The 11,716-nt window shown below is 36.0% G+C and overlaps 1 protein-coding gene and 1 pseudogene across 1 annotated transcript; one reads left to right on the top strand and one right to left on the bottom strand.

Moving 5' to 3' along the window:
• Window positions 1-345: 345 nt before the first annotated feature.
• Window positions 346-7,329, top strand: LOC120204117 (topless-related protein 1). The gene is made up of 26 exons (XM_039204205.1): window positions 346-437; window positions 768-905; window positions 1,031-1,210; window positions 1,300-1,413; window positions 1,501-1,659; window positions 1,955-2,132; window positions 2,210-2,333; window positions 2,475-2,584; window positions 2,690-2,855; window positions 2,958-3,067; window positions 3,148-3,217; window positions 3,296-3,369; window positions 3,474-3,569; window positions 3,653-3,748; window positions 3,973-4,100; window positions 4,219-4,453; window positions 4,533-4,691; window positions 4,786-4,872; window positions 4,986-5,132; window positions 5,221-5,331; window positions 5,429-5,608; window positions 5,735-5,863; window positions 5,947-6,042; window positions 6,326-6,514; window positions 6,591-6,757; window positions 6,880-7,329. Exons 2-26 carry the CDS (start codon window positions 826-828, stop codon window positions 7,088-7,090), a joined length of 3,396 nt encoding a protein of 1,131 aa, XP_039060136.1. The 5' UTR covers window positions 346-437; window positions 768-825; the 3' UTR covers window positions 7,091-7,329.
• Window positions 7,330-7,403: 74 nt separating this feature from the next.
• On the bottom strand, window positions 7,404-8,138 carry LOC120204118 (annotated as a pseudogene).
• Between the last annotated feature and the right edge of the window lie 3,578 nt (window positions 8,139-11,716).

The raw sequence follows: 11,716 nt of genomic DNA, 5'->3' as shown, positions 1-11,716 counted from the left end.
TCGAAAGTAGAATAGCTGTCAGCTGGAGATTCCGCACCGATAGACTCGACAAGGTTTAGCCGGCTAAATAGGGGCTATCATTTAACTGTACTTATAAATAAGTTATTTTGTTTATCACAATAACTTATCCGTTTTGATAAGCTGAATTTGATAGATAAGACAACTTATCATCTTCTTTATCTGTCTCTCCTTTCCTATAAAAATCGCCATTTCTGCAAGGTTTTAAGGTTGGGTTTTATTTAGTTCAAAACAAAAAGGGGTGGGTTTATATAAAAAGGAATACAAATTGTTTTCTAGAGAGAGAGAAAGGGAATCTCTAGCTACTCTGGGTTTTTTTTCCTTAATTTTTTAAAAAAAAATCGTGAGTTTTTTTTTTTGAAAGTTTTAATCTTGGAAATCTGTTTGTTTTATACATGTCTGAAAATCGATCTCAGATGGTAAGTTTCATACAAATCTGTTTACTTTTGTTCATGATTTTTGTGTTTAAAAGAATCTGTTATTTTAAAAAATATGTACCTTTTCTCTTTCTTCTTTTTGCTTTTTCCATGTCTTTTTTTTTCTTTCTTTCTGCTTTGTTTTCCATTTGTTGCAAAATTGCATCTTGGATTTATACATGGTATATAGCTGTTGGTTTTTTTAATGATAAAAACCCTAATTTTCGGTTGGAAATGGTTGAACGATCTTTCTAGGTTTTATTTGGGGGTTTTATTGTGTTTTGAGCTGAATTTATCTTCATTTTCTGATTCATTTTGGCGTTTTTCTTGCAGATCTAGTGTTTGTTTCCAGAGATTTTGAATTTCGTCCAAGCGAAGTCGGCCGGATACGATGTCGTCTCTGAGTAGAGAGCTAGTGTTCTTGATCTTACAGTTTCTGGATGAAGAAAAGTTCAAAGAAACTGTTCACAAGTAAGATTTTTGATTCAGTGAAGTGCCGTTTGAGCTTGATTAGTAGTTGTTGTTAGCTGATGATTTCGGAATGTGCCGAGTTTTCGACTTATTAATGGACCATTATTTGCTTGAATTTTAAACAGGCTCGAGCAGGAATCTGGGTTTTTCTTTAACATGAAATATTTTGAGGATGAAGTTCATAATGGGAATTGGGATGAGGTTGAGAAGTATCTGTCTGGTTTCACCAAGGTCGATGATAATCGATATTCGATGAAAATCTTTTTCGAGATCAGGAAGCAGAAGTATCTTGAGGCATTGGATAAGTAAGCTTTTGCATTCTTTGATTCCGATTTTGTTCTATTAATCGTTGCAAGTTTGGGGCTTTGATTTCAAATGTTCGAATTCGATTTAGGCATGACCGGTCGAAGGCCGTGGAGATACTAGTGAAGGATTTGAAAGTTTTTGCTACGTTCAATGAGGAACTTTTTAAGGAAATCACTCAGCTCTTGACATTGGAGAATTTCAGGTATGCCGCTCGAGTTTCCAGGTTTGTGTCTTGATAAATAAATAAATGACAGCATGAGTACTGAAGAATGCATGACTTTCGTGACAGAGAGAACGAACAGTTGTCGAAGTATGGAGATACGAAATCCGCTAGAGCAATCATGTTAGTTGAACTCAAGAAGCTTATTGAGGCGAATCCTTTATTCCGAGACAAATTGCAGTTCCCTAACCTTAAAAACTCGAGGTTACGCACCCTCATTAACCAGAGGTAATCTTCTTACATCATTAGATTAGCATCACCAATGCATTAGCTGCTTTGTAGACATTGGGGTTGGGAGGGGGCGGGTTCTAGTTTCCGATGAACATTTTATTTATGCAATGAACTCGTACCAATATGGAATGACATTTAGGGTATATATTTTATTGCCTCGACTTTTTCGATGAAGTCAAAGCATACGGCATGGCATTCATCTTGAGTTCTTCCTAGCGTTGTTGTTTCAAATGAACCAGAGTTGTATTAGTTGTGGCCTTTGAGAGAAAACTGATTTCTCTTGTGATTGCAGCTTGAATTGGCAGCATCAGCTTTGTAAAAACCCGAGGTCAAACCCAGATATAAAAACTCTCTTTGTGGATCACTCATGTGGACAGCCAAATGGTGCCCGAGCACCATCACCTGGAAGCAATCCACTTCTTGGATCCTTACCTAAAGCTGGAGGTTTTCCTCCCCTAGGGGCCCATGGGGTGTGTCCAGCTCGATAGAACTATTCTAAATTCTCTTTCATTATCCTGTTCTTAATGTCCTCGGTTTATGTCTTCAGCCTTTTCAACCTACGCCTGCACAAGTTCCGGCACCCCTTGCAGGTTGGATGTCAAATCCTTCAGCTGTAACTCATCCAGCTGTTTCTGGTGGAGCAATCGGTCTTGGCCCTTCTTCAATACCAGGTAGTTGTTTCTTCCTCTTTATTTATCAATTTTTTTCTTCTGTGATCACTTCCTCTCTAGGTTTTGTTTTTGGCATAATGACGATATCGTTCCGTCTAGTTCTTTTTCGTTTTAATGGCATGTTTCATTATTGACTTATAGCCGCATTGAAGCATCCAAGGACTCCTCCAACAAACCCATCTGTAGACTACCCATCTGGGGACTCTGATCATGTTGCCAAAAGGACAAGGCCGATGGGGATATCTGATGAAGTACTGCAGTTTTATTTTAATTGACTTATTTGATATGTAATCCGTGTGTGATCGTGTTTCTTTCTGCCTAAGGTTATTTTACTGATCTTTGCCCGTTTTATGCAGGTAAATCTTCCTGTCAATGTGTTGCCGGTACCATTTCAGGGCCATGGTCACAGTCCGGCTTTCAGTGCACCCGATGATCTGCCGAGGGCTGTCGCAAGAGTTCTCAACCAGGGTTCATCTCCTATGAGCATGGATTTCCATCCTGTTCAACAGACTCTACTTCTAGGTATGGTATACTTATGCCTTGTTTTATCATAGTTGCTTGTGGTTTTCTGTTTTTGTCCAGCTGGTGATTCTATCTTCACATATTCCGAATTCGATGAATCAGTTGGTACCAATGTTGGAGACGTAGCATTGTGGGAAGTTGGCTCTCGGGAGCGGCTGGTTTCCAAAAACTTCAAAGTTTGGGATGTTAGTGCCTGTTCAATGACTCTTCAGGTTTGTGGCGTCGACTGTTTAGCATACTCATTAGCACCATGTTTATTCTGACAAGCTAAACGGAATTTATGTACATCCAGTCTGCTCTAGTCAAAGATCCTGCTGTCTCTGTAAACCGTGTAATTTGGAGCCCTGACGGTTCTTTATTTGGTGAGAATAAACCTATGCATATATTTGTAGTAATGAAGTGGCAACGGTGATTGACATGTCATACTTTTCCGAAAACAGGCGTTGCTTACTCGAGGCACATTGTGCAAATATATTCTTATCATGGTGGCGAGGAGGTTCGACAACATCTCGAGGTATATATTGAAGCTAGTTCCATTGGGTTGTGTGTGTGTTTTTTCCCTCTAATCCTCTTCCTGATTTTTGCCTGACTGAAATCATATTGAAAATTCCGATCTAGATTGATGCTCATATTGGTGGTGTAAATGATATTGCATTCTCTCATCCAAATAAGCAACTCTGTGTAATAACTTGCGGTGATGACAAGACAATTAAGGTTCGTTTTATCATTTTAGTTGGTTGGTTATTAGTTTACAAGAAAAAATTGCTCGTCCTCGCTAATTTCATGACTTGATTTAGGTGTGGGATGCTACTAATGGTACAAAGCAGTACACCTTCGAAGGCCACGAGGCTCCTGTTTATTCTGTCTGCCCGCACTATAAAGAGAACATTCAGGTGAGGATAATTCTTTATTGCTGCAGGTGTCGTGCACTCCTCACTGTTCTATGGCCATATGTTATTTGGACTCGGGTGTGGGTGTCAAATACGGATATGTATCTGACACGAGTATGGTCATATGTTTGTGTTTTTCCGTGTTTTTGGAGGATGCTTGGAGGCCATATCTCCATATCCTATCTGTGTGTTCCTGATGTGCTTACTTTCGACTTTTTTTTCCTCAGTTTATCTTTTCAACTGCTGTTGATGGAAAGATAAAGGCATGGTTGTATGATAATATGGGTTCACGGGTTGACTATGAAGCTCCTGGTCGTTGGTGCACAACCATGGCCTACAGTGCTGATGGTACAAGGTTAGTTTGCTTGCACTATATCTCGTATTCATGTTCTGTTAGTTGTCGAGAATTATCAGGATAGGGTTTTGCTTCAATTTTCGACTGACTTTTCTCAAATTGATGGTTGGTGTTGTAGGCTCTTTTCTTGTGGCACCAGTAAAGAGGGGGAGTCTTCTATCGTAGAATGGAATGAAAGTGAAGGGGCTGTGAAGCGAACCTATCAAGGGTTCCGCAAACGTTCTTTAGGTGTTGTGCAGTTTGACACAACCAAGAACAGATACTTGGCCGCTGGTGACGATTTCTCGATCAAATTCTGGGATATGGACAACGTTCAACCTTTGACCAGTTTTGATGCTGAAGGAGGACTTCCGGTAAGTCAATTATGTTCAATAAAGTTTCGTACCATTTCTAAGCTAGTAGCTGCTTACATTTTTCTTTCCTAATCGTTAGGCAAGCCCACGCATCCGCTTTAACAAGGATGGCTCTCTCTTGGCTGTTTCCACCAATGATAACGGGCTTAAGATTTTGGCAAATATAGATGGCATGCGATTGTTGCGCACTTTGGAGAATCTTTCTTATGATGCCTCGAGAACAGCCGAAGCCCCGAAGGTAGTATTATTATCTCATTTAATTCCTTTAGCACGTTGCTTTACTGGTTTTGCATGTTAATATAATCTTTGCTCATAATTGTTGTTTTCTTCAGCCTACGATAAATCCAATCTCTGCTGCAGCTGCTAGTAGTGCTGGGCTTGCAGAGAGAAGTGCCTCTGTGACTGCTATTGCCGCAATGGTCTGTTTGATAGTGTTTATTTTGTTGTTATGGTTATGTAATCGTCGTCTATTGGTTTAGTAGTGTAGCTCATATGCATGAATTTTATGGCTCGTGTGTTATGTCCTTTTCAGAACGGGGATGCTCGGAATATGGCGGATGTAAAACCCAGAATAACAGAAGAATCCAGTGATAAATCAAAGATTTGGAAGCTCACTGAAATCAACAAACCATCTCAGTGTCGATCCTTGAGGCTCCCCGAAAACTTGAGGGTGAACAAGGTATAAAAAAGTTCTCATACCTTTATGATTCATGGATTTTCTATTTGCCGTTAGGCTAACTTATCACATTTCACTGTGATTATTGCAGATATCGAGGTTGATCTTTACAAATTCAGGTAATGCTATTTTGGCATTGGCATCGAATGCTATTCACTTGCTGTGGAAGTGGCAGCGAAGTGATCGCAACTCGAATGGCAAGGTACAATCTTCTCATCATTTGGGAACTTCTTCGATAATAAAAGAATACCTGTAAACGACATGTTACGCAATATTATATTTGTTGCATCATTGTGTAGGCAACTGCGAGCGTATCCCCTCAGTTGTGGCAACCATCAAGTGGGATTCTTATGACCAATGACGTTGCTGATACAAATCCGGAAGAGGCTGTACCGTGCTTTGCTTTGTCGAAGAATGATTCTTATGTAATGTCGGCATCCGGAGGAAAGATTTCCTTGTTTAATATGATGACGTTTAAGGTAACTCATCGTTTATGGAATAACTATTCTTCTTCGATTTTTATGTCCGTCTGTTCTACCCTCCGTTTGTCGATGATTTTTATATATAAGCTTTAAGCATTGATGATTTTTGTGGATGCCTTGCAGACAATGGCAACTTTCATGCCACCGCCACCAGCGGCAACTTCGCTTGCATTCCACCCTCAGGACAATAATATTATCGCTATAGGCATGGACGATTCGACAATTCAGATATATAATGTCCGTGTGGATGAGGTATGATACATTTCGCGGAGAATCATACATGTAACTCGTATTTTGAAGACGTAGCACTCTTATATACAAGTTTAATCTTCCAGGTGAAGAGTAAACTTAAAGGCCACTCCAAACGGATAACTGGCCTCGCCTTTTCGCATGTACTGAATGTGCTCGTCTCATCCGGAGCCGATTCTCAGGTATTCCTTTTTCTACTTTTCTTTCTACGTACATGGTACGGTGAATAAGCTTCATCCGAGATGTAATCTACTTCATAGTGACTCGGCCATTGTCCAATGGTGCAAATAGTTTGGAAAGTATTTTAGCTTTTATAAATATTCCGACAATAAAAGAGCAAAGAATTTGTTGCTGCTTCTGGATTTCTTAGCTAATCAACCATTCAATCTCGGAAGATAAAAGCATTCTCATCGATGAAAACAAATTGCTTTCGGTTCATTGATCGTAGTACCGTTCTTTCTCTAGCTTTGCGTGTGGAACACCGACGGATGGGAAAAGCAGAAGAGTAGATTCTTGCAGGTTCCAGCAGGGAGAACACCAACAGCACTGTCGGACACTCGTGTACAATTCCATCAAGACCAGATACATTTTCTTGTCGTGCACGAGACTCAGCTTGCCATATTCGAAACAACGATGCTAGACTGCGTGAAGCAGGTAATGTTTTCTTCTTGTCTGATTCGTTACAAAACAACATTTGTTCTACTCCTAATGTTAACTTTATATTGTTTAGTGGGCCCCACGCGATTCTTCTGCTCCGATAACGCACGCGACGTTCTCTTGCGATAGCCAGCTAGTATATGCCAGCTTTTCGGATGCATCCGTTTGTGTGTTTAATGCTGCAAACCTCAGGTTGCGATGTCGTATAAATCCTACTGCATATCTTCCGGCTAGTGTCAGGTATTTCCCCGGATCTTCTCGACTTGGGTATCGATTTCATATGGCTAAGATCGTTTCTTGTATTTGCACATTATAGTTCTAACCATTTGAATTCAAACATGATATTTCCCTCTATGTTGCAGCTCCGGCATTCACCCGCTTGTAATCGCCGCACATCCGTCCGAGGCAAATGAATTCGCATTGGGACTATCGGATGGCGGGGTTCATGTATTTGAGCCTCTCGAATCCGAAAACAAATGGGGTGTGCCTCCACCGGTTGAAAACGGCTCAGCTAGCAGTATGGCAGCAACACCTTCGGTTGGAGCACCAGGATCAGAACAAGCCCAGAGATGATACCTAATTTAGGTATGCTTGTTACAACAGCAGGATAACCCCCCCCCCTTACGTTTGCTCGACCGACCGAAACGCTGCAGCGTCCGATCGGATTTTATTTAACCAATCTTTTATTTTTCCTTCTAAAATTTGCAGCTTGACAATCAAAGATATGTGAACTCTAAGAACAAACATCCCAAGATGTAGATTTTAACATATTTTGTATGCAAGGCAAATGGACCGAAGTTACCTTGATTCGACAAGTCGATATATGAAAGATCAATCATTTTCATAAACAAGACTATAAGCGAAATTGTTCGTGAATATAAAACGTGATCGAAAAACATCAGAAATTCTCAAAATTTATCATTAAAAACATATCATCCAAAAAATGCAGCATTTTCTTGTCACCACACTCAAGTAGGCAACTTTCCGGACAAGAACACAGCAAATTTGTTGATATCAGAGTACTTAAAATCAATCCCATTTTCCTTCAAGAACTCTTCGATCAATTTCTTATCACGTTCGGCCTCTCTACTCTCGCATTCAATCTCATAACTAACACCAAAATCGTAAACGGATTCATCGAGCTCCAATTTCAGCCCTTACCAATCGTAAACCCCTCGGACGCTCTTAAACCCTCCCAAGCAGATCAGCTCATTAACCCCAAATTCACCTCACCCTTTCCATGATCCGGGAATCGTTTCTCAACTCCAGCAGGCCGTTCGGGTCGGTTAAAAAGGAGCGGGCGAGTGATGGGTCGATGGGTTTTTCATGTTCTTCGACTCGGCTAACGCCTTGGGAGAGTTTGGGCTTGGATTTGAGGGAGATGACGGAATGGGAGTCGAGGTTGTAGAAGCGGAGGCGGAGGGCGGAGTTGGCGGCGGCGAGGGCGGAGGTTGGGGTGTCGTCGAAGACGTTTTCTTGAACGAGAGTCTCGGCTAGGAACTGGGAGAGGAGATCGGAGAGCCTCTGGTGGGATTCGGGATAACTCAAGCTTCTGCTAAAACCAGCAACCCAAGCCCCGGTGTGATCCCGGATAACTCCTCCACTTGCTGCCTCCATAGTCTCAACCTCATCATTAGTGGATAAGATGTTAACAATCAACCGTATATATTACATAAACGATACCATTACTTTATGGGTAAAATATATTCTTGATTATAAAAGTTATTTTATTGAGTATTTTACTATTAAAAGTTATAATATAAATAAAATATTAATTCATAAAATATATTTTAAATGATTGGAGGATCAAATTTTAAAATATTTCAATCGACATGTTAATACTTAACTCAGACGATTGTTAATTTTGTGATCGAAAGGGACAAATTTAGAACATATTAATATAGTTGGGTGACTATTTTATAATTTTTAATATTCGAAAATCTTAATAGAATAATATTCTATAATCTGAGAAATATTTTGTAATTTTTCTGTTTCATCAGGTTTTGTAGCCTCCGGTTTCGTACATGAAGATGTCTGATTTGGTAAGGCAATTATTAATTTTTTTGTTGGTAGTTGTCTAAATTGACCGTTAACAATGATGACTGAAATATAATAGTCGTTCGAGATTTTGAAATCATATTTTATCATATCACAGTCACTAAATTAACGAATTCGTTAATTCCTAATGATGACATGGATGGTTTCTCAAATTTGCTACGAAGGAAATACTGTTTTTGACCGTTGGTCGAGATAGAAATAATCAGTTTCCAATTGCATGAGCAGTTGTTGAAGAGGACGGAAAAGAATCATGGATATTGTTTTTGCATAAATTAATGGTTGACTTAGAGCATCCTAAAGGTGAAGGACTTACACTAATATTAATCAATGACGGAAAATGTGACCAAAAAACAACATTGAGTTATTTTTTTTTAGTTAGAGGGTCACATGGAGAGAAAAAATAGTATGAGGGCCACATTGAGTTTTTTAAAATACAGAGGCTTCACGTAACATTTTAAAATGATCATTAAATTTATTAACTATTATAAGATATCATCACCACGTTATAAATGATTATTAAATTATTAAATTACTACAAGATGATCATTATTTTTATCAAATTGTTACAAAATGGTCATTGTATTTACCAAACTCTAATTATAAAAACATCATGATGATCACTTTAAAAGTGCAATGACTAAAAAGATCATTTTAGAATAACCTAGGGACCTTTAGTGTACTCCATCCAAAACTTTTTACATAAAGACAAAATCTGGTAATTATTTATTATTTTTAATTGTCTAAAGATGATGGCAGTCTTGACCTTGATAAAGTCATTTTATTTGGTAATTAGTGCTTCATTTAATCATTTTAATTGTGGAATTAAATTTGTCCTTATCTTATATTATAATTTCGATATTTCCAATATTTTAATTAATTTTGAACGATGGAGAATATTTCCCAAAAATTATTGTTAATCGAAATGACAAAAGTAACCTCACCTTTTATATTTCACATATATTTATTGACAAATTAAGAAAATTATTTTTCCAAAATATATATTTTGGTAGATAAATCTATCCAACAATATCCCCTAATTGTAAGTTAGGTGCACCTGTCTTGTAGGAATACTCGGGAACGGAAATAAGAATTTATTATAGTAGATGTTAAAATATTTTTTATTTTTTATAAATACAATTTTTTAATTGAGAGCGCGGATAATTTTTCTTAATTTATTTTTCAAATATATATATAATATTAATTAATATTTTAAAAAATAATTGACGGAGGCTAAGACTCCCCTTAACTCGTCATGTTCCGCCTCCATGAATACGTGCATTCCCTTCAAGAAAACCTTTATTTAAAATATATATTAAAAATAATATTTGTTTTAACCACTGAAATCACTCGATAATTTTATAAAATATCATATAATTATATTCATAATTACTCTGTAATAATCGACGTCACGCTATCTCACTTTGATATATTCGTAATTATTTTATATCGATTAAAACAAGTTATTCTTTGAATTCAAATCTCATCTAATTAATTTTATAAAAAAGTTAAATATTAAACTAAACCTATATCTAACTAGATAAAAAAATTAAGGGTAAAGAACACAAATTGTCCCTCAATTATAGGATATTACTTCATTAAGTCCTTTAACTATTAAAAGTTATAAAATGATCATTCGACTATAGAGTGTTGCTTTGCTAAGTCCATTGACTATTAAAAGTTACAAAATGATCACCTGACTATTCGTTATGTTCCAAACTCGTCCTTTTTTGTTAAAAACCGCGCGATATTCTAAGCTGAACATTAACTTGTTGATTGTGACATGATAAAATTCATTCTTACAATCTCAAATGACTATCATATCTCAGTCATCATGTTAATATCCAACTTAAACAACCGTCAATTTTTTAAAATAAAAGGACAAACCTGGAACATAATGAATAGTCGCTCAACTATTTAACGACCGAATGACAAAAAATCCAATGTATTAAATTCAGTGAGAAAATTGAAAAGATTTAAATATATTGAGTGAAATAAAATAGAGTAAAATTTAGTTACCAAATTTATAATTTACCCTTTTGAATGGGATTATTGGCGCGTGGGGTAAGATATTCAGAACTGCGAAGCTGGCGAAGATTTTTATAACGTTAACGCGATCTGAGTTAAAAGTAGTTCTAATTCTAATATTAGTCCCTTTTCGTTTGGTATATTAAAATATAATATTTATTTCTATTTTAATTCTATATTATTTAATTTTTTATAGTTTTTTTATTAAGTCGAGAAATATTACAATATCAAGACAAATTCGAATAAGAAACAAAAAACCTTGACCTGTCTAACATTAAGAGTTAACTTCACAATAGGTTCCTAAACTATGACATTCATTCTACATTGATCCGTAAACTTTAGAACATTCTAAATCACTCCCCAAATTATTTAATTTAAATTAATCCCTAAATTTTAAAAACATTCTATACCAATCCCTATGGAGGATAAATATTAAGCAAAGAAAGCTTAGAGCAAAATTCGCCATGGATAATGCTTTATATAATGTTAAGCAAAGAAGGTTAAATTTTTATCAATGGAGTATCAAATTAGAATGAAAGCTAATCGTTAGATATGTTTTTAAAAAAATTAAAAGTTTAAATATTAAAATAATTAAAATTAATAATTTAAGTATTAAATGTGTAGTGTACTTTTTTAGAATGGGATGATTGGCGCGTGTGGTAAGATTCTCAGAGCTGCGAAGTTGGCGGTGACTTTTATAACGTTAACACGATATGAGAAAATAATAGGTCTAATTTTGATTCTAGTCCCTTTACGTTTACTCTACTAAACATCTAATGTTATTTTTTTTCTATTTTAATTTTATATAATTCACTATTTTTTTGTTAAAATTTATTAGTAGACCCAAAATTATTTTAATCTTAATTGTAAAATTAAATAGTTAAAATGAAAGATAAATGTAGGTAAAGTATATGTTTAGTATCTAAATTATTAATTTTGATTTTTTTAATATTTAACTTTTTTAAATTCATATTTAAAATTTAATTTTTGTATTATTTTGATATTATACTTTTAAAATTTTAATTTTATAATTCAATGTTTAAATTTTACTTAATTTTTTAAAAAATTAATGTTAAATTTAAAAAAAATAAAAATTTAAATAAAATTTAAATATAA

This window comes from Hibiscus syriacus, unplaced genomic scaffold (assembly GCF_006381635.1).
Source record: "Hibiscus syriacus cultivar Baekdansim isolate YM2019G1 unplaced genomic scaffold, ASM638163v2 tig00010533_pilon, whole genome shotgun sequence".
Taxonomy (NCBI): Eukaryota; Viridiplantae; Streptophyta; class Magnoliopsida; order Malvales; family Malvaceae; genus Hibiscus; species Hibiscus syriacus.
The sequence above is the reverse complement of the archived record's forward strand: the minus strand, read 5'-3'. Positions and strand labels throughout refer to the sequence as shown.

What these genes read in the sequence shown, in the direction of transcription:
- LOC120204117 (XM_039204205.1), top strand. Translation starts at nt 826, where the DNA reads ATGTCGTCTCTGAGTAGAGAGCTAGTGTTCTTGATCTTACAGTTTCTG. An exon ending in CGATGGGGATATCTGATGAA is followed by an intron (nt 2,585 to 2,689) that starts GTACTGCAGTTT and finishes CGTTTTATGCAG; the next exon opens with GTAAATCTTCCTGTCAATGT. An exon ending in TATCTTCCGGCTAGTGTCAG is followed by an intron (nt 6,758 to 6,879) that starts GTATTTCCCCGG and finishes TCTATGTTGCAG; the next exon opens with CTCCGGCATTCACCCGCTTG.